At 44.3% G+C, this 27,117-nt stretch overlaps 1 protein-coding gene across 2 annotated transcripts in view; it reads right to left on the reverse strand.

The window, feature by feature from the left end:
* LARGE1 (LARGE xylosyl- and glucuronyltransferase 1) overlaps positions 1–27,117 on the reverse strand; it is a 602,024-nt gene that overhangs the window by 303,327 nt on the left and 271,580 nt on the right. For both annotated transcript variants that reach the window (XM_082634479.1, XM_082634480.1), the window contains exon 3: positions 9,645–9,946. In XM_082634479.1, coding sequence (XP_082490605.1) covers positions 9,645–9,946 — 302 coding nt within the window. The remainder of the gene's footprint in view (positions 1–9,644; positions 9,947–27,117) is intronic.

The following is a 27,117-nucleotide window of genomic DNA, read 5'->3' on the forward strand; positions in this document are numbered from 1 at the left end:
CCTAGTTCAAAGTCCTTCCTGACCAGTTCACAGTCGGCTTCTCCAGTGGACAGAGCAGGCTATCACACACATAAGGTTCACAACCTCTGGCGAGGACGTGGAGAGACCGGAACCAGTGTGCACTGTTGCTGGGAGTGTAAAATAGTGCAGTCACTAAAGACAAGAGTATGGCAGTTCCTGGAATAATTAGAAACAGCATTCCCATATGATCCAGCAATCCCACTTCTTGGTATATAACCGAAAGAATAGAAAGCAGGACCTCAGCAACATATTTGCACACCCTCGTTCCCAGCAGCTCTATTCACAACAGCCAAGAGGTGCCAGCAACCCAAGTGTCCATTGTCAGAGGAACAGATAAACAAAATGTGGTCTATCTGTACAATGAATTATTATTCAGCCTTCAAAAGGAAGAAAATCCTGTCACGTTACAACATGGGGTACTTTGTGGACGTTATGTTAAGTGAAGTAAACCAGTCAAGAAGATAAATACTCTATGATCCCACTTATAAGAGGTATCTAAAATAGACTAATCACAGAAACAGAAAGTAGAATGATGGTCTCCAGGGGCTGGAGAGAAGCAGAAATGGAAAGTCTCTGCTCACTGGGAACAGAGTCTCAGTTTTGAAAAAGTTCTGGAAATCTGTTGCACAACAATGTGGATATACTAAACATAACTGAACCGTGCACTTGAAAATGGTTAAGAAGAGAAATTTCATGTTTTGAGGGGGTTTTTTTAAACCAAAATTAAAAGAAAAATTACAACCTGGATCTGCACTACATGGTCTCACTAAGCCTAAGTTTCCCTATCTATAAAATTAGGATGATTGGGCTTCCCTGGTGGCGCAGTGGTTGAGAGTCCGCCTGCCGATGCAGGGTACACGGGTTCGTGCCCCGGTCTGGGAAGATCCCACTTGCCGCGGAGCGGCTGGGCCCATGAGCCATGGCCGCTGAGCCTGCACGTCCAGAGACTGTGCTCCGCAACGGGAGAGGCCACAACAGTGAGAGGCCCGTGTACCGCAAAAAAAAAAAAAAAAAAAAAAAAAAAATTAGGATGATTAAAATGATTTCTTAAGCTAAGGTATGTCAAGTTCAATGCTGGCACCTAATACCTGCACAATTAATGAAAGCAGGTCTGATTAACATCATTACCATCAGCAGCCCGCCTCCACCTTTCACGCTGTTCAGGTCATGATCAAGCTAGATGATGCACTGAGCTTTCTTGCTTCCATGATGTGCCCTCGATCTAGGATGCTCTAGCGCCTCCCCGCACCTGTCACAAACTCTTCCCCATCTTTCAAGATACAGGACTACCTTTTGGGACTTCAGCTTCCTCATCTATAGAAAAGGGGTAATAAATGTGTCAACTTACAGGGTTGGAAAGATTAAGTAAGATGACTCATGATTTAGAGCCTGGCATCCTGTACGTAGTAGATATATACATCAGCAGTCATTATTAAACTATTATTATTATAAGAGAGTTTATAATATGCTCAAGGCTCTGAATTTGAGGCCTTGAGCCTTTTTTTTCTTTCTGGACACACCGTGTGGCTTACGGGATCTTAGTTTCCCCAACCAGGGATTGAACCCAGGCCCTCAGCAGTGAAAGCACAGAGTCCTAACCACTGGACCACCAGGGATTAACCGGCTTTGAACCTTAAGTATTCTCAAAAGCTAGGCATCAGGTTTTTTCCTTCTGCCCTCACTTCTACTCCTCTTCAAGTAAGAACTGAAACAGTCTTTCCCTTACTGCTGAAAGGAAGGCTTTCAAAGATGCCCAGTTCCCGCCACCGTCGAATGCTGGCACTGCCTTTATCCTCTCTTTCAATACAAGAAGGCAGAAAACCCAGGAATGTGGAGGTGAGCCACGAGCGTCGTCATCTGGGCTGTGGTAGCAACTGTGTCATCTTAAGTAAGACCCTTTATATTTCCCTGCTTTAATTTCATCATCTTTAAAATGTGAGGGTTGCATCTTTATTTGTTGTCATTGTTCTTAAGGACACATTTTCAAAGTAAGCTTTACAAGAGGGCACAATAGGTAAAGCAGATCAAGGCAGCCTTGCTTCGGGGTAAGCACAGCCAGGAGGCTGCCAGAGAAAGGGCCCCTTGCCATGGCCATGGTGTGGAAGCCAGCCCAAGACTGACCCCAAAGATCCCTGCCAGCTGAGAACCATGTCCTGTGCAGCCCCTCCTACATTGTATCAGTGAGTCTGTGTGACCAGTTGAACTTAGCAGAAGTAATGGTCCATGACATCCAAGGCTAGATCATAAAAAAGACTGTGGTTTCTGCCTTGTTCTGCTGGATCACCTCCTCTGGGGAAAGCTAGCTGCTACACCAGGGGAACACTCAAGCAGTCTTAAGGAAGTGAGGTCCCAGCTGGGCCAGTGTGCCAGCTTGGAAGCAGATGCTCCAGCCCCAATCAAGCCTATAGCTGATGCAGCCCCAGCAGATGTCTTAACTGCAACCTCAGGAGAGATCTGGAGCCTCCATCTCCAACTAAGCTGCTCACAGATTCCCAGTTTTCAGAAACTATGAGATAATAAATGCATGTTGTTTTAAACTGCTAAGTTTTGGTAATAACTTGCCATGAAGCAATAAATAATTTATATACTCAAGGAAGGTACCCAAAAGACCACACTGAGAACTAGGGTTCCTGAAAATCACTGCAGAAGAAGTCCTACTAGGTACCCTCCAGTACAACATCCCCTAGTTCCAGGGCCTGACATTTAGCAAGGATATTTTAGTAGATTTACGTCCTTTGAGGAGCCCCAAAGACAACGTATGAACCTAATGAAATGTGTATCCAAATGCTGTAAGAGTATCTTTCAACAGCAACGTGATGTATGAAAAGATTGCGGGCAAACCCTTCCACTGTGGAGTGATTATGGAAAGACCTTGAAGATGAAGTAAAAGTAAAAAGGTAGATCAAAATTCTTGGAGGTTTGTTATGGGTCCAGAAAATGCAGATAAGAGGTGTCAAGGTTTATAAACATAAAACCTAAAGCAAAATGGTAAACTCCCACTGAGCTGACAAACGCAGTCACAATCTGGCAGGCACCTTAGAACAACCCAGCTTCTTTTTAAAGAACAGACAGATCCTTGCTTAGACCCACAGAGGAATGATTACCCTCATAGGGCTGCGACAGCCCCCGAGGTGAAAGATGACCTCCATATCGCGACTGTCACCCAGAAGCCTTCTGAGGTAAGGCATCTGCCAGGCACAGAATAAGGACTGCAGTTCTGAGCTGATGGGAACACGGGTCCCAGCAGCTCTAATTTATGAAGTGCCCAGCACAGTGGTTCAGAGCACAGGTTCTAGGAAGCAAACTGCCAAGGTTTAAATGTGAGCTCCACCTCTTCCAGATAGTGTGACTTCGCAATAATTATCTAACTTTTCTCAGCAGTAGTTTTCTAATCTATAAAAGGAAGAAAGTATGCTATGCAGATTAAATGAGATATTTTATGTAAGCTTTAGCATGGTGTCGCCTACACTTTCAGGGCTCAATACATGTTAACTTTTATTACTATTACATTACTATTTCATTTTGAATGAAGTTCAAGGCATGGAATAGAAGGAAAGAGATACTTCCTCAAGGGTGGTCTGACATCAGACAGTACCATTCACCTGGCTTTTCATAATAACAATATCAACTGTTGCTGTTTTAATTCTTTGACATTCTTCCCATTGAGGGATGGGATGTGTGCTCCTTCTCCCTTCAAACTGGGTGGGCTTTTGTGACTGTTTCAACTAACAGACTACACTATCAACAAAAGTGACACTGTGTGACTTCTGAGGCCAGGTCATTAAAAGTGTTTCTGTTCTGCCTTGCTCACTGGGATACCTGTACTTAAAGCCATTGGCTGCCATGGAAGCAGGTGACCGTCCTGGAGCCGCCATGTTGTGAGGAAGCCCAAACCAGCCATAGAGAGAGACCACATGGAGAGACCCTGAGTCCACAACAGGGAAGAGAGATGCTGGGCCAGCGCCCATGGTTCCAGTCCTCACCATGCCAGCTGCAGCCACCAAGTAATTGCATGAGTCCCCCACCCACCACCACCCAGACCAGAACCACTCAGCTAAGCCCTTCTCAAATCCCTGACCTACAGAGACCAGGAGAGCTAATAAAATGATTGGCATTGTTTCAAGCCATTACGTTTTAGGTGATTTGTTAGGCAGCAATTGAGAACTGGAATATCCATAATAAGTCTATGTGAAACCCATACAAAGTCAGTTTCCCACCTGCTATCTCATTTCCTCCTCACAATTGCATAGGGAAGAACACATTATTATTCTCATTTCATGATAATGAAATAGACTCCAAGAGGGTAACTGAATTGCCCAAGGTCACATGGCTAGTGAGTGGCAAAGTAAAGATTCCTGGTTAGAAATTCGGACTCCAGTTCAGTGATTTCTGTGCTGTACCATAAGCTGACTCCCAGAATAGACCAGAATGAGAAATGCAAGAGAAATGCAGCACACATCTGTACACACATAGGCAGAAGTGGAGATCAAAGAGGATCATCCTGTTCCAAGTCCCAAGGCACAAAGAAACCAGTCCCTCATGGAAGCAGCATCGTCCTGACAACAGATATGTGCAAGAATAAAATGGGCAGCTACTTGAAGGCCACACCATTAGAAACTGACAAAAGGGCACAAGGACTGGCAAAGGCCCCTGATTTCTATCACCAAATATCTCAGCTGACAGCCCGGGCATCATCTCAGGAGGGTTTTCAGAAATACTTGTCATAGCCCAGAGAAGTTTCAGCACAACCAGATACGATGACAATGTCCTTGGTGACGAGGCCCTGTGCACTGACAGGGTGTCAGGACCCACTTCAGCACTTGTAACCACGAGTGCTCCCATGAAGGGAGGATTCTATTTTGACTCCACTGACTGACATTTCTCATCTGCCTCTATGGAATTTTCCCAAAAATCTTTAAATATGCCAAGTGATGAAAACCGAAGAAGCACACTGCTAATGGGTATAAAGACAGCATCTCAGGGCACGCGTGCCCCCATAGTAGACCACACTGAAATAAGATGCAAGCAGGTCAGGACTTTCTAATTCATCTATGAAACCTCGAACAGGACCTGGGGTTCATCACAGGTGAAGTCCACCAAACAATAACTTTTTAAGGGTCTAAGACATAACATTATCAAGATGCACTAAGAGAAGATAAACACAAATGGACAAAACCTAATTCTCAGGTGCAAAAGACTAAAAAATAAGTTATAGTAACAATTAACAAGCTCGAGGTCTTTATCTCTCAAAGAGCACAAGGATAAAGTGAACCCCATCATTTATTTTTGTTGTCCCTTAAAGCAGGGGTTTCTAAACAGTTTCCACTATCACAGAATCACTGGGATACATATTTTTTTATTAGTTTCTGCTTCATAACAAAGTGAATCAGTTATATATATACATCTGTTCCCATATCCCTTCCCTCTTGTGTCTCCCTCCCTCCCACCCTCCCTATCCCACCCCTCCAGGCAGTCACAAAGCACCGATCTGATCTCCCTATGCTATGAGGCTGCTTCCCACTAGCTATCTACCTTACGTTTGGTAGTGTATATATGTCCATGCCTCTCTCTTGCTTTGTCACAGCTTACCCTTCCCCCTCCCCATATCCTCAGGTCCATTCTCAAGTAGGTCTGTGTCTTTATTCCTGTTTTACTCCTAGGTTCTTCATGACATTTTTTTTTTCTTAAATTCCATATATATGTGTTAGCATATGGTATTTGTCTTTCTCTTTCTGACTTACTTCACTCTGTATGACAGACTCTAGGTCTATCCACCTCATTACAAATAGCTCAATTTCGTTTCTTTTTACGTCTGAGTAATATTCCATTGTATATATGTGCCACATCTTCTTTATCCATTCATCGGATGATGGACATTTAGGTTGTTTCCATCTCCAGGCTATTGTAAATAGAGCTGCAATGAACATTGTGGTACATGATTCTTTTTGAGTTATGGTTTTCTCAGGGTATATGCCCAGTAGTGGGATTGCTGGGTCATATGGTAGTTCTATTTGTAGTTTTTTAAGGAACCTCCATACTGTTCTCCATAGTGGCTGTATCAATTCACATTCCCACCAGCAGTGCAAGAGTGTTCCCTTTTCTCCACACCCTCTCCAGCATTTATTGTTTCTAGATTTTTTGATCATGGCCATTCATCTCACAACAGTCAGAATGGGATGCGTATTTTTAATACTGATATTTTGGGCCCTATTCTCAGAGATTCTCAATCAGTAGATTCTGTGGTGGGTCCCATGAAAATGCATGCTTGGTATATAATTCTAATGTATAACCGAGTTCAGTAACTACTCATTTGACAGAGAACATTCACCATAACCATAATATCTATTCTCTCTAGGAGCAAAACTCCAAAATGTTAACAAAGAACATGGTTTCTTTAAAGAAAATCTATCTTTTCCAGGCTCCCTTGCAGATAGGTGGCAGCTAAAGGTAGCAGCTAAATGAAGTTCTGCCAATGTATTCTAAAAGGAACTAATTGTGAAATTTCTGAGATGTGTTCTTAAAGCAAACTGATATGCCCCACCTTAATGCTTCTTCTTTCCTGCTAGCTGGAATGTGAATGATAGGGCTGAAGCTCTGATAGTCATTAAAGAGCATGAGATGACCTTGAGAATGCCAGTCAAGCCAGCTGGGTGAAAGATAAAGGAAGCCTGCATCCTGGCATGAACATCCCTACACCAGTAGCTCCAGACTTCTTACATGTAAACAGAAATAAGATGCAAAGCCACCATTAACTTGGGATTGTTTGATAAATCACAGTGAAATCAACTGCTAACCCAACTATGCTATTGTTTGCCTAAATTTCTAATATCCACTGTCACCACTGAAATAGTTTGAGGCAGGAACTTGATTTTAATCCATAACTTACAAACGAAGAAGCCAACACACAGAAAAGTGATGTAACTTGTTCAGTGCCACATGGCCATCAAGGTATGGAGGAACCAGAATTGGGCTCTTGTCTCCCATTTTGAAAGCCAATGGCCTTTGCCCATGCTATCTGGTGGGGCGCTCGGGACAGAAGCCCTCTTTAGAAATATCAGTAGGATGTGTGTATCTCAGCTGAGCAGGGGAAGACAATGGCCACAGAGACTACAGCAGGAAGAGGAATCCTCTGTTTTCTCCCTCTGTTACACTTGTGTCTTCCCATTTTTTCCTTTTCCTTTTCTGTTTTGCACCTCCTTGATCATAGTTGATGGTTTAAGTCAGCCTGAGTCACAATAATGTAAACACACTCGAAGAAAAGAATTTCCTCCCTCTGGGCCAGCCAACACTCTAAACTGATGCCATGACCATAACCAGAGAGCACAGAATCTGTAAGAAATCAAACCAGCCTTCACCCAGGCAGGGAAAGAATATCCCCAAATTAGGGGCCATCCCAGACCAGCCTAGACCAAGGGAATTTGTTAAAGTTGCTAAGTCCCCAAAGATGCAAAACAAAGATCTTCCATTACACAGGCCACTGGCAATGGTTGTGGAAGATTAAATGAGGCTGGGCCTGGCATGTAGTCAGAACCTAATTATAGGAATGAGATCACTAGGCAATTTAACCTAACTCCTGACTTACGCTGTCCTGAATGCACACCATGCCTTGCCTAACCTGTTGATTCTTTTCTTATATAAAAAGAAGCAAGAATGAAGAAATAAGCAGTTAAAAAATGACTAGCTCTCTACCCCTAACAGCCCCCCTAAGAATCCTGCAGGTAGATCATGCAGGCAACATAACATCTGAAGAAAGAGTCAGCCCGTCTGCATGCAATGGAGAATGCTGCAGAATCCAACCTCCTGCCTCAGTGATTCATTGAGATTCTTCCCCCTTGTACCCCTTTAAAAACTGTCATGGCTGAGCAGAATCCTCAGAGTTGGTCTCAGGTCATGAGTCCACCTTCCCCCCAGATTGCCAGCTCTTCCAATTAAAGTACCTTTCCTTTCTACTGACACTTGCCTCTCGAATTATTGGCTTATGAGCAGCGAGCAGCCAAACCTAGGTTTGGTAATAATACGAATTTCTCTGTTTATCATCTCTTCCTCACTTCCTACCTCAAAACATAAGAACCAGAAGAAAGGGAGTTTTGTCTCTTTTTCAATCATTGTTATTTCCCAGCACAGAGAACACTGTGAGACCCATAACAGAGGCTTAGCAAATATTTGTTGGATGAATGATGACTATGCAGCACCTGCTTCCCTGCCCAGGTTCTCTGTGCTCGCCTGACCGACCAACTCACTGTGTTCTGAATCCTTTCCTGCTTGATAGCACCTCGCTTCATATTTTTCCTACTCACACATACACTCCTTGTTGGATGTCCTCCATCTACCTTCCTCCGCCTCTCCACCAGCCCACACTTCAACCAGGCTTGGGAATCCATGAGAAATCCTATTATCCTCAGGGGCTCCCCCTGACCATTCCAGTCTAAAATCTCCCTGACCACTGACCTTGCACAGAACTGAGCCTACGTCACTCAATAAGCCCATATCCCCTTATGGCATACTACACAGTATCACCAATATCACTAAAAACCACATTCAAGTGAACAGCATCTTACAGTTTGCAAACTGTTTTCTCTTCAGGGCGTCTGAAGTCTAACATTCTGAGAATGTAGCCAGGAAATGGAATAAACAAATTGCAGGTAATATCTGCATCTAACTAAAAATAACAAAAATTACCCATAATTGAAAATATGCTATACACCAGACACTATTTGTGGCTTTATATGGCCATCCCATTTCCTTTTCACAAATACTGCAGGAAGCAGGTATTATTTTCTAAAGTTTATTGATGAGACATATCTGAAGCTCAGAGAGGTTAGGTAACCTGCTCAAGCACTCACAACAGAAACCACCAGAGCTGGAAAATGAACTAAGGTTGTCTGTCCCAGAAGGGCTTGCTCTTAACAGGGATGTTCTAACTCCTCTCCACTGGGACTGGAGGAAGCAGAAAAGGAGTGCGTGAGTGTGTGCGTGTGCACTCACGTGTGTGCACATGCATATGCAGCGCACACATAAGCATGGATGCATGAACCGGGGGCGGGGTGAGGGGCAAGAGGGAGAGGGAGTGGGTAAGTTTTCCAAACGACCAAAGAGTTACTAAGAAATACTCTAAAAGGCGGAAAATGATACAAAGCTATAAAAGTTCAAAGAACTGCTTTAGATAAGCAAGTCTCTGGTTCTGAATTACAGAAGCTGTGTGTAAAGTGAGAATGAGGTTCAGGGGAACTGCCCAGCAGGGCCTCAAGGCCAGGTGCACCATGCCCCCTGGAAGCTAAGTAACAGGGGCCCCCCAAGATGACAGCTAGGCATAGAAATCCTGAGCGTGTCAAAATGAGCCACAAAGAAACAAGCAGCAGGTTCTGTTTGCTGCTCTTAATATCTCTGCGGTTGCAGGCCTTCTTATGCCCATTTTTCAGGTGGGGAAGCTGAGGCTCAGAAGCTTAGAACGATTTGCCTGACCATTCAGCAAAGTGAATGATCAAGCCAGATTCAGGCCCAGGTCTGAGCCAAGAACGCCAGCTCTCTCCAGGCCCCTGGCCACGCTTCCAGGCGGCATTTGCAAGGGGTGGGTGTGGGCCATGTAGGGACTGGGACCTTGGAAGGCTCCGGGTGCTCTTTACCTCGCACTTCTCCACGACCGGCTGCTGCCCACACTCGGAGCTGTTGCCTGCCACGATGCCGGCCCGAAGGTTCTCGCTATCGCCGGTGCCCTCCTCCATGGAGTAGGTCTTCGAGTGGTTGCCGCGCCGGTGGGCCGGGCCGTGGCCCTGGGCCAGGCTGAGCTGCCGGCGGAGCGCGCGGTTCTCCTCCTCCACCTCGCGCACGCGCACCTCCAGGCTCTCGCGCTCCCGCTGGCTGGACGCCGTGTACCGGGGGCTGTGAGGCTGGGACTCCAGCGGAGACAGAGACACCGGCTTCCCATCTGCGGGTGCGGAGAGAACGGGAAGAGTTAAAGCCGAATAGAACCCCACGGGCCCCTCCCCCTCCCCCAGATGTCCAGGCTCCTTTTGCAGTCCCACTTAGAAGCGAAAGCGGGTGGAAAGTGAGGTGTAAATAAACACGCATCCAGACTGAACTGCGAACAAAGTTGAGAACAGAATGACTTAACGTGGTGATGAAAAACATGCTGTTTAACTGTTTACAATAGCCAAGAGCTAAGTGTCCATCAACAGATGAATGCATAAAGATGTGGGATATATACACAATGGAATATTACTCAGCCATAAAAGAATGAAATAATGCCATTTGCAGCAACACGGATGGACCTAGAGATTATCATACTAAGTGAAGTAAGAAAGAGAAAGACAAATACCATATGATGTCACTTATATGTGGAATCTAAAATATGACACATATAAACTTATTTATGAAGCAGAAAGACACTCAGGGACATAGAAAACAAACTTATGGTTACCAAAGGGGATGGGGGGGTATAAATTAGCAGGAGTTTGCCACTGGCAGATTCAAACTACTATATATAAAATAAACAACAAGGTCCTACTGCATAGCATGGGGAACTGTCTTCAATATCCTGTAATAAACCATAATGGAAAAGAATATGAAAAAAGAGTATGTATATATATGTATAACTGAATCACTTGCTGTACACCAGAAACTAACGCAACACTGTAAATCAACTATACTTCAATTAAGAAAAAAACTAACATGCTGTTTAGAGAAGACAATCACAATATATTTTTTCCTAATTAAATGCACTGTCTTCTTTTCCCTACTTGGCACATTTCCAGGTAGATATTCTTGTTAGCAATAAAACATGAATATGAAGTAGGAGGAGGAGGGAAAGGAGGAGAATGGGGGGGGAGTAGGAGGAAGTGGAGGAGAGGAAAAAAGAAGAGAAGGAATAAAGAAGTATTAATAATGATTAAGTTAATTTAGTTCTTCCTATGTGAACTCCTATTTATCCTTCAAAACCCAGTTTCAGAAGCATCACCTCCCAAGGGAAGCCTTCTTCAATTTGCAGATAAAATATCTATCAGCATATTCCAACAGCATTTCGTACACAGCACTAAGAAAAATATGTGCTTGTCACACTGGATTTGGTAAATTGTTTTACTAAATGTTTCCTATGAAGATTGGGTTTTCATCGAGGACAAAAACTGGCTCTTACTTATCTTTGTGGAAACATATCATAATATATGATAAATACTGGAAGGGTGGATGCATGTGTCCACAACAAGAGAGCAAAATAATTACATGCAAAAAGGAAGAAGGGGCTTCCCTGGTGGTGCAGTGGTTGAGAGTCTGCCTGCCGATGCAGGGGATGCGGGTTCGTGCCCCGGTCCGAGAGGATCCCGCGTGCCGCGGAGCGGCTGGGCCCGTGAGCCATGGCCGCTGGGCCTGCGCGTCCGGAGCCTGTGCTCCGCAACGGGAGAGGCCACCAGTGAGAGTCCCACATACCGCAAAAAAAAAAAAAAAAAAAAAAAGGAAGAAGAACGTAGGAGCATAATCATGAAACTGAGGGCAGAAACAGTCTATTTAACAATCATACACAGAGAAGACAAGTAGGTCTCTCAAAGTCACACAATCAGAACCCAGTGGTATCAAAATTCGTACCCAGGTCTCTCTTATACCCAAGCCTGTACACACCCCCTTAAATGCAGATTCATAAAAGGCTATATACAGGGCCACGGATTTAAAAATTATTAATGTAAAAACCTCATCTCCCAAGGATATTTAGCATAACTCCTTGTACACAGTAAGTGCTCAATGCCTGCTTACTGTTGAGGAGCCCCAGGGACACAAGACACAACCAAAACTCTCCCTCCTCTCTTCTCATGCTGCAGAAATCCCAGGATCCAGCTACAACACAGCCGCCTCAGAGAAGACCAAGCAAAAATCACATCTCTAAAAAATTACCCTCTCTCAGCTTCCTGCTAAAAAAACACTCTTTTTCCACACTTGGAGTTTTTCTCCTTCCTGCCCAGACCCCACTGAGCTTGCAAACTGTCCCAGGGAGTCTCTGTGACTCACAAAACTTGAGAATCAAAGAATGTGATGAATTACACCCTGCGAGTTTCACCTGCGCTGCCTTACTGTGCCTGCCTCTGCCCAGGGCTCTTTGATGTGTCTCTGGGTTTTCACAAACACGACTCCTTTTTTCCCTCTTAATCACCTCAGAGTTAAACGCCTGAGCTCCCGGTCCTTTGCTATCAACACAGCAAATATGACTCGCTGAATTCCACTGCTCCGGACCACCGACCAAAGGCCAAGGCCGAGTGTATGGGGATGTGAGATCACAGGTTGATTAGGGTTGCATTGTTACCAAGCTGCCTGATTACAAGCTGACCCAGGCTTTTGAAACCTGTCTCCTTTGGTAAAACCAAATTAGTTCCACTGAGAATGAAAAAGAGAAGGGAGCAACAGCAACTGTGTTTTCTCAGCCAACACTGACCCTTCAAGCAGGGGTGGGGAGGACGATCATCTAGCTTCCATCAGTGGGCAGGGCAGTTACGCTTTGCACCTGCTATGGCTCTGTGCAGGGGCTGGGTGGTTCACACTGATAATGTCTTGGGTTATCACAGCACAAGCAGGAGGCAATCGGTGTCCCCATCACAGATGAGGAAACTGAGCCTCTACAAGCTTAAGCCGTGCTCCCCTTGTGGTAACTGGAAACAAGGTCTCTGTGACTGCATGTGGCCGAACGCCTGAATGTATGGCCCGAGTTGGAGGTACAGCTGCTCTGGGGCTTGAGGGGTCTTCTTTCTTCTGAAAGGACCCTGGCACTTCTGGGAAGGAACCCAGGAAGCTCTGGAAAATATACAACAAATGGGAACTCTGAATTTGTTCTTTGGAGAGATTAAATGCTATGAGCTTTGGTTTTCCCTTCCCTGAAATGCAAGTAGAAACGCTAACCTTACAAGGGTGATGGGGGAGGCTTAAGTACTGAAATGCCAACCACTTGAACTCTCATTGGAAGGTATTTGGTGTCAATTAGTTCCTGCAACCCCTGTCCAAGTCGGGGGGTAGGGGTGCAGACAGGTGATATTACGGGCAAGATGAGTTGATGATGTAAATTAGGGTGTGGAGGGCTGTCCATTTTCTGAACACGGGCTGTTCTCTGAGTGGCACGTGGGAGAAAGTGGCCAACAAACCTTCACTTACTTTGATATGTGGCATCTCTGAACCTTCTTTCCTTCAGCCTTAGGCAGGTCAAAGTTCACCCAGAGGCTAAATGGAGGAGCAGGCAGGCTTCCCACGGGGGTCCGGTCACTTCCTCTAGCTCCTCTCCCAAAAGCCCCCCCAGTTTACTTATTTCTAATTCTTTGATGACGTGCTTATAAAGGCATAATTATGTAATCCCTAAGCAATCCTAATTCCAGGGTAGTGAGGGGGAAAATGCTCTCAGTATCCTGTGCCCATTTCCTGCTTTAGATCCCAACTGGTTTTGACCAAACTTAGCTCTCAAAGACTTGCAGGTGTTTTCTCTGCCTTAAAACTCCACAGATGAGTCACCAATGAAGACACATAAAATAATAAAAGCCAGGCCTCAAGGAGGGGGAGCAGATGTTGGAAAAAGCCACATGCTATACTGTGCCCGGTGCCTGGCATGTAAGGGCTCAATAAACAGCAGAACTGGAACTGCTAGTTTGTGTGTGTTTGAAAGGTGCATCACCTTGAGCTGGCCCCTTCCTCTTTCTCTTCCTGAAAGGGAGTGTCCTGGAGATGGGCACCTCTCGGCTCTAACTTTCCATGGGCTCGTGTACAGATGGACCCTGCATCTCTAACCCAGCCGACTCATCCAGTGCTGCGTGGCCGGAAGTCAAGACAGCGGGGCCCATTGCCCTGCCATGTTCACAGCTCATTCAGCCTGCCTACTGCTTTTGTTCCTGGACTACACATCTCTCTGGCTCCTGACCCCTTTTTTTCCTGCTTTTGCTAACCCTCTGGGGGGATGTAGTGGGGGGAGGGTTAGGACAGTGCAAGGCCTGCCCTCTTTGAAGTGGTCTGCACATCTCTGTGATGCCTTCTGGGCCCTGGTCTCTCCCAGGAACACTCCTCTTTCTTCGTGTCTAGGTCGCCATTATAAAGCCCATCACGTGGGACTTTATCGCCTATGGAAACCACTGACTGAACCCACAGCAGTTACTTCTCAAACTGGCAGTACTGAAGCTTTTCCCTCCAATCCATCTTGGATAAAATGCTGGCCCAGTATACATGCCTAATACATAGCTTACCCTACATGCAATTCTTCACTTGAATTCAACAAACTGGTCCATACCCTAGCCATCAAGACAAGGTCCACTGATCGCATGCCTGACGCACGTCCAATTGCTCTCAACATGCCTGCCCCCAACTTCCATACTTGCCTTGTTGAAGACCAGTAACAGTTTGGGGGCTGTGATGGTTCATTCTATATGTCAACTTGACCGGGTCATGGGGTGTCCAGATATGGGGTCAAACTTATTCTGGGTGTTTTGGGATGAGATTAACATTTGAATCAGCAGAGTGGGTAAAGCTGATTGCCTTCCCTGATGTGGCGGGCCTCAGCCAAACAGTCAAAGGCCTGAATAGAACAAAAAGGCTGACCCTTCCCCCACTAGGAAGGGAGAATTCCTCCTGCCTGACAACCTCTGAGCTGGGACATTGTTTTGTTTTCCCTGTCTTTGGACTTGAACTGAAACACTGGCTCTTCCTGGGTCTCAAGCCTGCCAACCTTCAACTAGAATTACATCATCGGTTCCCCTGGGTTTCCAGCTTGCAAACTGACCCAGCAGATATGGGACTTGACCATCTCTATAATTGCATGAGCTAATTATTTATAATAAATTTCTTTACACACACACACACACACACACCCTATTTGTCTGTCTCTCTGAACAACCCTGACTAGTACAGAGACCAACAACACTCTGTAGATCACACTGAGTACCACTGCCCAGTACCCAGCCTCTCTGTCCTCAGGGCCTGGCACGCTGCCTGCACTTAACAAGCATTTCAAGAAAGGATGAAGGGAAGGACCGGCATCTAGAACTCAAAAAAAAAAAAAAAAGGCATGAAAAAAATAGATCTAGCAAACCAAACCTTCAACTACCAGTTCACTTGAACTTTGAACAACCTGGGGGCTAGAGGCATGGATCCCCTACGCAGCTGAAAATCCACGTATAACTTTAGAGTTGGTCCTCGATGTCTGTGGTTCCACATCTGCTGATTCAACCAACTACAGATCATATAGTAAACGTATTCATTGAAAAAAATATGCATGTAGTGGACCCATGCAGTTCAAACCTGCATTATTCAAGGATCAACTGTACTTACAAAGTGGCCTCATGATAAGGTTAATTGCTGGGGGAAGAGGGAGAGATAACCAAGAAAAGCAAACAAATCAGATCTAGTCATAAAAGCATGGGATTTGGAATAAGAAAGAGCTGAGTTTGAATTATGGTTCTGTCACCTACTAATAATTAACCTTAGGCAAAGTACTTAACTTCTGTGACTCGCTGTCCCCATATGTAAAATGGGAGACAGCGGTGTGTGTACATTATTACCTAGCATCAGGCCTAATCAGAGCAGATACTCAAATTTCCCCTTTCCACCCACCCTAACCCACCCCACCAAATCCAGAGGCAGGACACATAAAGACAACAGTGAATAGGATCCTTCTTTTCTAAGCCCCTCTGACCTTTGCTTTTCTATTACCTTTCCTTCCAGGTTTCTTTTTTCTTTTTTTTCCCCCAGATCTGCACTGTATTTGTACACAAGGTGCATCTCTGTCACATAATGCCTATATGTGTTGATCTACAGTTCAGCCTACTTGGAGTTTAAAATGTCAAACATAATTCAAAATCTCAGTTGACAACATCTTCCTCCTCCCTCCCAAACTTCTCAACAAACATGAATTTATCATCAGATTTGAATCTCTGAATCTACTTGAGATGAATGCTCTGAATTAAGAATCAAAACAGCTAAGATTCACAACAAAAAAGGTAAATTGAAAATCAACCTCCGTGCAGTACGGTGACAGAGATTAGGGACTTGGCATCCAAAACGTCCTAAGTGATGATCTGAATCAGTTTGTGTGCACTGACTCTCTCTGAAGTACTGGCGTTTCACACTGTGATAGCCACCATTGCAGACAGAACTGGGGGGCTCATTAATGGAGGCAGGGACCCCAGCCCTGAGACCGCCATGTTGTGGGCTCATACCAGCCCCTTCCAGTGGTGACAGTCCTAGATCTTTCTGGCCAAGGACACCACAATCCTGCACTCATGCCCAGATTTCAGGAAGGCTGTCCCCCTGCATCATTCTACCTACGATGAAGACACTGCATCCCTTTATACGGCAAAATCCCCCTATGTACAATCTGTCACCAGGGCCTGCCAATTCTCCTGATGTTTGAAGCTCTTCTCATTCTATTTCGAACATTCCATCTCAAACCCAGCCTTTTAATCTTATCCTAAAACAGGGGTATCAAACTTCTTCTGTAAATGCCCGGAGAGTAAATTAGTTTTACTCTGTAGGTCACGCGGTATCTGATGCAAGGACCCAACTCTGGCTTTGCAGCACAAAAGCAGCCACAGAAATTCCTAACACACGAGCATGACCGTGTTACAATAAAACTATATTTACAAAAACAAGTGCTCGGCCAGATTTGGCCTGCAAGCCCTAGTTTGTGGATCTTTGTTCTAGAACATTGGTCTCCTCGGTTTGTCTCCCCACTTCCAATCTCTCCCTGGTCCTGCCAGCCTTACTCACAGGTGCCAGGGATGTTCTTAATGAAAACCCTATTCCCACCACATTTTGCAGTTTGACAATGTACAGAAGCTTCTCCATCTGCTTCACGGTCATCTATAAAATTCAACAAACACTTGGTCACTTCCTATTGAGTACATTTCCAGTGCTTAGAAGCTGTGTCATCTCATTTTAATTTATACAACACTTTAATGGAGTGGGTGTTCTAACTAACCCTATTTGACAAATGGAAAAAAAAAAATAGACACATGACTTAACCTGTTCAATGTCATCCCAGCAACAGACAGCAAAGGGAAAGACTTGAACTCAGGTTCATTGGCTCCAGATCAATTCCTCTATTTGCCCCAAATCACAATGACTCCTATTTGCCCCTCTCCAAATAAGTCCAATCTAGTTTATTGTTGCTTCTGCTTCATCTCCTGGTCCCTTAGCCAGTGGTTCTCAATCCTGGCTACCATTACAATCCCTTGGGAAGCTTAAAAAAAAAAAAAATCCCAGATTAATTAGCTCAGAATCTCTGGAGGTTACGGTCTAGTTATGAGCATTTTAAAAAGCAGCCACCCGGGCTTCCCTGGTGGCGCAGTGGTTGAGAGTCTGCCTGCCGATGCAGGGGACACGGGTTCGTGCCCCGGTCCGGGAGGATCCCACATGCCACGGAGCGGCTAGGCCCGTGAGCCATGGCCGCTGAGCCTGCGCATCCGGAGCCTGTGCTCCGCAATGGGAGAGGCCACAACAGTGAGAGGCCCATGTACCGCAAAAAAAAAAAAAAAAAAAAAAAGCAGCCACCCTCCCGTGTTCTCATGTGTAGTCAAGGCTGAGAAACCCTGGCTTAGGCATTTCCCCCAATCCTCAGGCTGAGACACCATAAACCCCATTTGCCACTGTTTGCTCCTTAAGGCAAATTTAAGGAACGGGCTCTGATGCAAAGAGGTCTTAGCAGCACTATCGCACTTAATTCCGGTACTGCCCTTGCTCCAGTCTCTACTGTATTGTTAGAATAGCTCCCATCATGTAACCCAGGGCCTTCCTGATTTCCTATAACCTAGGCTGCCCGGCATTCTAGCTCCTCCACGCTTGGGGCTGTGTTGCTGCTATCAATCCCCCTTCCTTCCAGGATGAGAGCTCTTCCCAAAGCAGGGTGGTACTATTGCAGCTGCCAGACCTGCAGGCTTCCCTGGTTCCAGACTCTGCCCTCTATGACCAAGATATCACTTCATTCCAATGATTTACTCCAATTTCTCGCCTTCCACATAAGGTTGCATTCATTAAGTAAGTGTTTTGTAATTTTAAAAAGCACAATGCCTTCCTTGCAATCAACATAAAAACTCCGCACCCTCCTTCAATGCATTTTGAAATTGCAAACTAAATTAAATATTGTGGCCAAAGTCATTTTAGAAAAATTTAGAAAACTCAGTTCAATCTTTAAAATCTCACATTTAAAAACTGCTTTTAAATTGTGATCACTGGATCTCCACATGACAGCTGAGTCTACTAACACATCACAAGCTCAGCTGTCACTCTTGGTAGGTTACAGGTTCAGAGTAAGACACAGGTCTGGGTGGAGCTATTTTCCCAAGTTCCGGAATTGTGGAACCAGATTTGCCCAGAGGAGGAAAAAGGGAGTGATGACATGAAAAGGCTGTTTGCTTGTTACAGGATAAACAGGGAACATTTTTACCCAAAAATGCCCCAGAGTCATTTCCTGGAATCATCTTTGGCAACCAAAGCAAACTTGAGTTCCAGCAAGGACCTTAGAGCATTTTTGGCAAAGACCAAACACAACAGAGCTCCCGGCAAGCTTCTGAAAAGAATTAGCAACCAGCAGGCCAGGAAAAGAAGCCTAGATTTGTCTCATCATGATAGGGTAAAAGCAGTTTGACTTCTTTTCCTCCATGAAATTATTTTGTGGAACTTTGTCTTAAAGAGCTTCATTAAGTCAAGAAAATGAAGACATTTTTAGCACCGATTTGTTGTAGCCATAGCTGGGTTTTGGAGAGAAGCGCTTAAGGGTGTCCTAATAAGCAACGATGTCAGTGGTTTGCCCCTTGAAACTTCAGGGTCAATGATTTCAAAGCTTCAAATGTTTTTGGCCAAATATCCTAAGTTCTGAAAGTCTGAGGCAGTTGGTTCTCACAGCAGAGTAACTGAATCTTTCCACTTCTAAATCTGGCCCATCTTACTTCTCTTTGATGTCCAAGGGATCTAAGTATTAACAGAAAGGCTTTGTTGGTAACATTCAAATCGTCTCCGAACAAGACAAAGGATAATGTATTTAGTGCTCTATTTTTTAATATAATTGAATGGCATGACAGCAGGGTTGAGTTCTTAGGTCACCAGGTGGTTTAGAAACAACCATTGGAGGGAAGAATACAGTGCATTCCGGAAAATGTGATGTTTATTCCAATCTGGAGAATCAACCAGTGTGTGAGAGCCAAATAAATTTATATTCCAATCACCTTTGCTCACTCTCTGCCCTTACTGAGTTAACTTCAATCACTTTTTGCATAGCCTCAAAGACACCCAAGCTTTACTGGTGGTCTCCAACGGCTGAGTTTGAGAAAGTGGTGTTTCCCCTCCCAGAGTCTCTTGAGACATATTCCATTCACCTGCAATAGTTGGAAACATTTCCCTTTATTAGGAAAGACATCAAAACTAAAACGAGCGGGCTTCCCTGGTGGCGCAGTGGTTGAGAGTCCGCCTGCCGATGCAGGGGACACGGGTTCGTGCCCCGGTCTGGGAAGATCCCACATGCCGCAGAGCGGCTGGGCCCGTGAGCCATGGCCGCTGAGCCTGCGCGTCCGGAGCCTGTGCTCTGCAAGGGGAGAGGCCACAACAGTGAGAGGCCCGCCTACCGCAAAAAAAAAAAAAAAAAAAAACTAAAACGAGCAAGATGATTTTATCCTTTGTAAAACGTGAACTGGACATCCCCAAGTCACCAACATGGACCTTGACTGTATAAAATTGGACTCAGAAATATTCTAGAATTTCTCCTTCATTTTCTCTTCGGCAGCACTCAAGATATATGACTTCATATTTTTCCACGGATTTTTTTAACCTTAGCAATATATGTGTTATTTTATATGAAATATTCATAGCCCTTATATAATCCCACTAATATGTTCCAAGAGTGGCAAATCATATATGTTGGGGAGAATCATATTTTATGGTAAAAATTTTTTAATGAGGCTTGTTTTTTTTGTTTTGTTTTGTTTTCGGTAACTAAAATCTTGTTCACATAAATAAAGCTACATGGGATGACTCTTTATCAAGGTTTTAAAATTTTACGTTCGTCGCACTAAGGATACTGAAAACTGTCCTTTTCTAAAAATGTGAACCCGTACTTTCCATAGGCCTCACACTGTCATACTTGGTGGCTATATTTATTTATCAAAAAACATTTTAAAAGAATTTAAAGGGGCTTCCCTGGTGGCGCAGTGGTTGAGAATCTGCCTGCTAATGCAGGGGACACGGGTTTGAGCCCTGGTCTGGGAAGATCCCACATGCCGCGGAGCAACTGGGCCTGTGAGCCACAATTACTGAGCCTGCGCGTCTGGAGCCTGTGCTCCGCAACAAGAGAGGCCGCGATAGTGAGAGGCCCGCGCACCGCGATGAAGAGTGGCCCCCGCTTGCCACAATGAGAGAAAGCCCTCGCACAGAAACGAAGACCCAACACAGCCATAAATAAATAAAGCAAACTGTCAACAAGTAAAAGTAAACACTATTATAAAAAAATAAAAAAAAAAGAATTTAAAAAATAAAATTAAATTAAAAAAAAGAATTTTAATGGTGAGTACTGACAACAATGTCTGGTTTGGATTACAGAGAGATGGAAGATTTCAATGGCAGGCAGCAAGCAGATGCTTCGGGACTCCAGACAAACAGCAAAGCCCTGGCCCATCCATTCTGCCCCCTTCTCCTCCCCAGTGCTCCTAGATCATCTCATTTCAGGGGTGAAGTGCCAGAGCGGAATTCAGATCTAGGGAAAAGAGTTAGGGACTCTTGCAAAAAGGACCCAAAAGAACGCCTGCCTTGCATCCTGAGTGCCTCTTTCATTGGACTGTGTCAGATGTGAACGAGGACGCTCTGCTCATCTAGGGAGGAAGGGGGACCACCAAACAGTACCCTCAGGCTTGGAGATTCTCCTGCTTTTGGAGGATGGTACTTTCATGAATGTCCCGGGGGTAAAAGAGGAAAACTGAGAGCAAAGCATGACTAGAAGGCAAGAGAGTAGTCTCCATGCTCTACGTCAGTGATGGTGGTCAGTGTGCTTATCCACTGCTGCATCTGAAATTAGGCACATGCCAATCTGAGCAAAAGCTCTCTTTCTCTGGGCTGCATTTAAGCGAGGATTAACATAGGGAAAAAAATCCCTTCTCCCACTTCTGGCATTTCAGGAGGTCTCGTGTCAGTGAGGACTGGCTTGATTTGCATCAGATTTTTGGGGACTTTCTGACACACCTCATCTCCTCTACACTGAACTGGCTCTGAGACAAAACCTCTGCCCTTCGGGCAAACCTCACGCAGGCTGCACTACATCAGGAGAACCCAGTTCTGGCCTGCAATGTTCATGGTACAGTTAGACCTGATGAGATACTGAAAAAAAGGAGTTGGAAAGCAGATCAGAAGAAAGAGTTATCAAAGACAAGCAGGACGCTTGATTTGCACTGGTTAAAGCTAGTAATGGCTACGGAGCCAACCACCAGCACGAGTAGCTGCCATCAAGAATATTCCTGCATATTTCAAAGGGAAGAGGAAGCAAGTGTTTTTGTGAATGTGGTTGATTCCCTCAATAGCATCCCCTTCCTGTAAACTGCCACGTCACCGAAATCAATGTTACCATCCTCGGCTCAACTGTAAATGAAAAACAAGAGAAAACAACCAAAAGCCTGACTGAACATGCTCTTGCCTATAAATGACTTCTCTCCTTTTCTCTCCTTTTCCTTTCTTCACAGTCTCCAACCCGCCCCCCACTCCTTATCAGCTTGACTTACTTAAAATTATATTCCAATTGCCATGAGCATCTATATGGAAACAAAATTTTAAGAAAGAAGACGAAAAGAAAAACCCTTATCATCCTTTTTTCACCCCTTCCTGACAAATCCAAACCATCCCTTGGGAGGAAATTAGAAATGAAGAATGAGGTTTTATCAGGATAGACTGGGGGCGGAGGGGTAGATAGAAGATTTTTATCAGGAGCTCAGCTTGACAGAAATAGCATTTTTCAGGATGGGCACTTGGCAAAGATAAGACATTATACCAAGAGCAAGATAGATGTTTGGGTAAAATATCGTGCTAATACCTATTAAGCAAAACCTGCCATCTCTACTTTTGACAGATGGTTATTTTCTTCCAAGTCCTACTCCAGGGATGATGAAGATTTTTCTATAAGGTGCCTCCAACCTTATCACAGAAGCAAAAATAATAAAACTAAGGACCCTCAACTCAGCTCCACTGTGAGGCAAACCCAGGATTTTCCTCAGCAAGTTGAAAGGAAGCATGGGCTTGGGTACAGGGAGGACTTAGAGAGGACCCAAGGGATGCCTGGATGGTGATGCTCCAGTACCAGACCCCAATTCCTGGCCCTGAAGAGAAGAGCCCCTTGCAGGCCAGAGGCCCACCCGAGGCTGTACTAATGGGACTGACCTCAGAGGCTGTGTCAAGACATCAGAACAGATCTGTCAAGAGGAAACCCTTATTCGAGGATTTCTAGACTTTCTGGAACTGCTCTTGAAGTCTCCTGCACTTTCTGACTCCATCTTCTGGCCCTGAAGAGCACCTCCGAGAACCAGTGATCTTCACCATCCAGTATTTCCAAAGCCTTTACACATGGCAGCCCTATGCTAAGATCCTGGCTGGCAGGACCAGCAATTGGAATAAGCATTAAGTATTTGTACCATTCCCTTTGCAGGACTTACCACCTGGTGAATGACCACTGCTTCTCCAATATCTGGTTCAAAATTCCCTTTGAGGAACCCTTCTCCAATCTGCCCAGGGTGGGTTGGCCACTCCACTCCTCTCCCCATAACTGGATTTCCTGTAACCTCCCACCATGGATCTAAGGTGATGGCTCTTACTACGTTTGTAGCAGCTGTTCATGCAAACTGCTTGGCACTGGGACTTCCATCCCCTCAGCACCTGTTCGGGGCAGACGCTGTGCCAGGGAAGGCAGGGACCACGTTGAGTCACTTTTGTTTCCCGAGAGCCCAGCACCAGGTCTGTAAGCAATGAGCATTCTTATGTGTCCCCAACTGCGGAAAGAGACGATGACTCAGGAGTTACGTGATGTCCTCACATCCAAACAACAGCCCTTCCTAAACCTTCCGCTCCCCCCTTCAGCCAACGGCATCACTGTTGTTCCCAATGCACAGGTCAAAAACCTAGGGCTCATCCTTGAATTTCTTCCCTCACCTCTCACGCACGCTGCATTAGCAATATATCCGAATGTTGGCTCTGCCTTCAAAGTATACCCCGAATCCAAACTCGTGGCACCACCACGCCAGCCCAGGTCCCACCATTTCCCACCTGGACTCATGCAACAGCCACCTACCAGGCCACCCTGCTTCAGGCTATTCACCACTCAGCAGCCAGATGACACTTAAAAATGGTCCTCAGACCCCCCCACCACCCTGCTCAAACCATCCCTCGGATGGCTTCCCATCAAACTAAACACAAAACCCAAACATCTTACCGTGGGTTACATGGCCCAACAAAACCTTGACCGGGGTTATCTTCCTGACCTTAGAATGTTCCTCTATTCCCTCTGCAGCCACCACACTGGCCTTCCCGATGTTCTCGAATATACCGACCACTGTCCCACCCTGGGGCCTCTGCACTTGCTGCTGGCTTCCACGATCTTAATTGGGAGACCTGCTTGAGTACCAATCCTCAGAGAAGAATCTGTACACCAGTCTCTGAAACCCCATCCCTGCCCGGCCGTCAGCCCTGGTCTCTGTCACGCCTCTGGTTCTTCTTCTCCGCTGCACACATTACAGTACTGTCCCCAAGGAGACATTTCTTTGTTTCCTTCGTGTGTCTGTCTCCACCCCTAGAAGACAAGTTCCGCGGTGGAAGCGTCTTCTGTGGATCTGTCTCATCCACCATTATATCTCCAGGGTCTAGAACCAGCCACATAATACGCACGCAGTCAAGGTCCTAAATGACCAAGGCAAGGAATACAAGCAATTACTCTCACAGTTCAATGACAGGAACTGGGTTTCGAATGAGGATGACAACTATAGCTCCCTTACTGACCACGCGTGTTGGCTGAGTGAGTTTCACACATTACCTTATTTAAGTCCCAAATCTCTGAGGTGGGTTTTATTGTCTCCATTTTCAAGAAGCAGAAGCTCACTGAGCTAAAGTAACTTGCCAAGACGTTCTGCAAACAAAGGAAAGAGCTTGAACTGATACACCCCTTCCCCCCAGAAACCCTGTTTTCATTCCACCTCTGTCTCTAAATAACTCTCTGAAGGAAATAAAGGTTGCATTCCCACGTGACAAGTGGGGACACCCTGCATGTACTACACTTACAAGATAGACAAGTAGCAGGACAGTTTCAATAAGGATCAAGAAATTAAGGAACTTTCTGCAAAAAGATGAATAAGAAGAGAATTCGAAAAAACCTTTTCTAACAGCCCAGTGAACTCTGCTCAGACACAGCTAGAACGGGTGAGGCTGACAAAGCGACCCAAATACACTATCAGATGTCCCAGAGGGCAAGCACACACAGGATTAAAAAAAGGAAAAGCAGGGAGGAGAAAAGTTCCTGATAGCTTGATCTAGACATCCTGGGTGCCCTGCCTTGCAGTCTTCTTGTGTCCTTTCACTATCAGCTTTATTTTATTTTATTTTACTTTTTTAAACTGAAGTACAGCTGATTTACAATGCTGCGTTAATTTCTGCTGTACAGCAAAGTGATTCATATATATATATATATATACACACACACACACACATTTTTTTTTCTTTTCCATTATGGTTTATCCCAGGACATTGGATATAGTTCCCTGTGCTATACAGTAAGACCTTGTTGTCCATCCACTCTGTATATAATAGTTTGTACCTACTAACCCAAAATTCCTAGTCCATCCCCCACTCCCCTCCCCCTCTTGTGTCCTTTTTTAATTTCCAGATTACCCAAACTTATTTACTAACATACAGTTTTTCTGTTTTTTGCTTTTTCACATCTTTATTGGAGTATAAGTGCTTTACAGTGGTGTGTTAGTTTCTGCTTTATAACAAAATGGATTGGCTACACATATACATATATCCCCATATCTCCTCCCTCTTGCATCCCCCTCCCACCCTCCCTATCCCACCCCTCTAGGTGGTCACAAAGCACCAAGCTGATCTATCTGTGCTATGTGGCTGCTTCCCACTACCTATCTATTTTACATTTGGTAACGTATATATATCAATGCCACTGTCCCACTTCGTCCAAGCTTACCCTTCCCCCTCCCCATGTCCTCAAGTCCATTCTCTACATCTGAGTCTTTATTCCTGTCCTGCCCCTAGGTTCATCAGAACGATTTTGTTTGTTTTTAGATTCCATATATATGTGTTAGCATACAGTATTTGTTTTTCTCTTTCTGACATACTTCACTCTGTATGACAAACTCTAGGACCATCCACCTCACTACAAATAACTTTCGTTTTTTTATGGCTGAGTAATATTCCATTGTATATATGTGCCACTTCTTCTTTATCCATTCATCTGTCAATATACACTTAGGTTGCTGCCATGTCCTGGCTATTGTAAATAGAGCTGCAATGAATATTTTGGTACATGTCTCTTTTTGAATTATGGTTTTCTCTGGGTATATGCCCAGTAGTGGGATTGCTGGGTCATATGGTACTTCTATTTCTAGTTTTTTAAGGAACCTCCATACTGTTCTCCAAAGTGGTTGTATCAATTTACATTCCCATCAACAGTGCCACAGGTTCTCCACACCCTCTCCAGCATTTATTGTTTCTAGATTTTTTGATGATGGCCATTCTGACTGGTGTGAGATGACACCTCATTGTAGTTTTGATTTGCATTTCTCTAATGATTAGTGATGTTGAGCATTCTTTCATATGTTTGTTGGCAATCTGTATATCTTCTTTGGAGAAATGTCTATTTAGGTCTTCTGCCCATTTTTGGATTGGGTTGTTTGTTTTTTTCATATTGAGCTGCATGAGCTGCTTGTAAATTTTGGCGATTAACCCTTTGGCAGTTGCTTCATTTTGTAAATATTTTCTCCCATTCTGAGGGCTGTCTTTTTCTTTTGTTTATGATTTCCTTTGCTGTGCAAAAGCATTTAAGTTTCATTATGTCCCATTTGTTTATTATTATTTTTATTTCCATTTCTCTAGAAGTTAGGTCAAAAAGGATCTCGCTGTGATTTATGTCATAGAGTATTCTGCCTATATTTTTCTCTAAGAGTTTTATAGTGTCTGGCCTTACATTTAGGTCTTTAATCCATTTTGAGTTTATTTTTGTGTATGGTGTTAGGAAGTCTTCTAATTTCATTCTTTTACATGTAGCTGTCCAGTTTTCCCAGCACCACTTAGTGAAGAGGCTGTCTTTTCTCCACTGTATATTCTTCCCTTCTTCATCAAAGATAAGGTGACCATATATGCATGAGTTTATCTCTGGGCTTTCTATCCTGTTCCATTGATCTATATTTCTGTTTTTGTGACAGTACCATACTCTCTTCATTACTGTAGCTTTGTATTATAATCTGAATTCCAGGAGCCTGATTCCTCCAGCTCCGTTTTCCTTTCTCAAGATTGCTTTGGCTATTTGGGGTCTTTTGTGTTTCCATACAAATTGTGCAATTTTTTGTTCTAGTTCTGTGAAAAATGCCATTGGTAGCTTGATAGGAATTGCATTGAATCTGTAGATTGCTTTGGGTAGTATAGTCATTTTCACAAGGTTGATTCTTCCAACCCAAGAACATGGTATATCTCTCCATCTGTTTCTATCATCTTTAATTTCTTTCATCAGTGTCTTATAGTTTTCTGCATACAGGTCTTTTGTTTCCTTAGGGAAGTTTATTCCTACGTATTTTATTCTTTTTCTTGCAATGGTAAATGGGTGTGTTTCCTTAATTTCACTTTCAGATTTTTCATCGTTAGTGTATAGGAATGTAAGAGATTTCTGTGCATTAATTTTGTATCCTGCTACATTACCAAATTCATTGATTAGCTTTAATAGTTTTCTGGTAGCATCTTTAGGATTCTCTATGTATGGTATCATGCCATCTGCAAACAGTGACAATTTTACTTCTTTTCCGATTTGGATTCCTTTTATTTCTTTTTTTTTCTCTGGTTGTTCTAGCTAAAACTTCCAAAACTCTGTAGAATAATAGTGGTAAGAGTGGGCATCCTTGACTTTTTCCT

Source organism: Mesoplodon mirus (assembly GCF_964341445.2).
Source record: "Mesoplodon mirus genome assembly, chromosome: 11".
Taxonomy (NCBI): Eukaryota; Metazoa; Chordata; class Mammalia; order Artiodactyla; family Ziphiidae; genus Mesoplodon; species Mesoplodon mirus.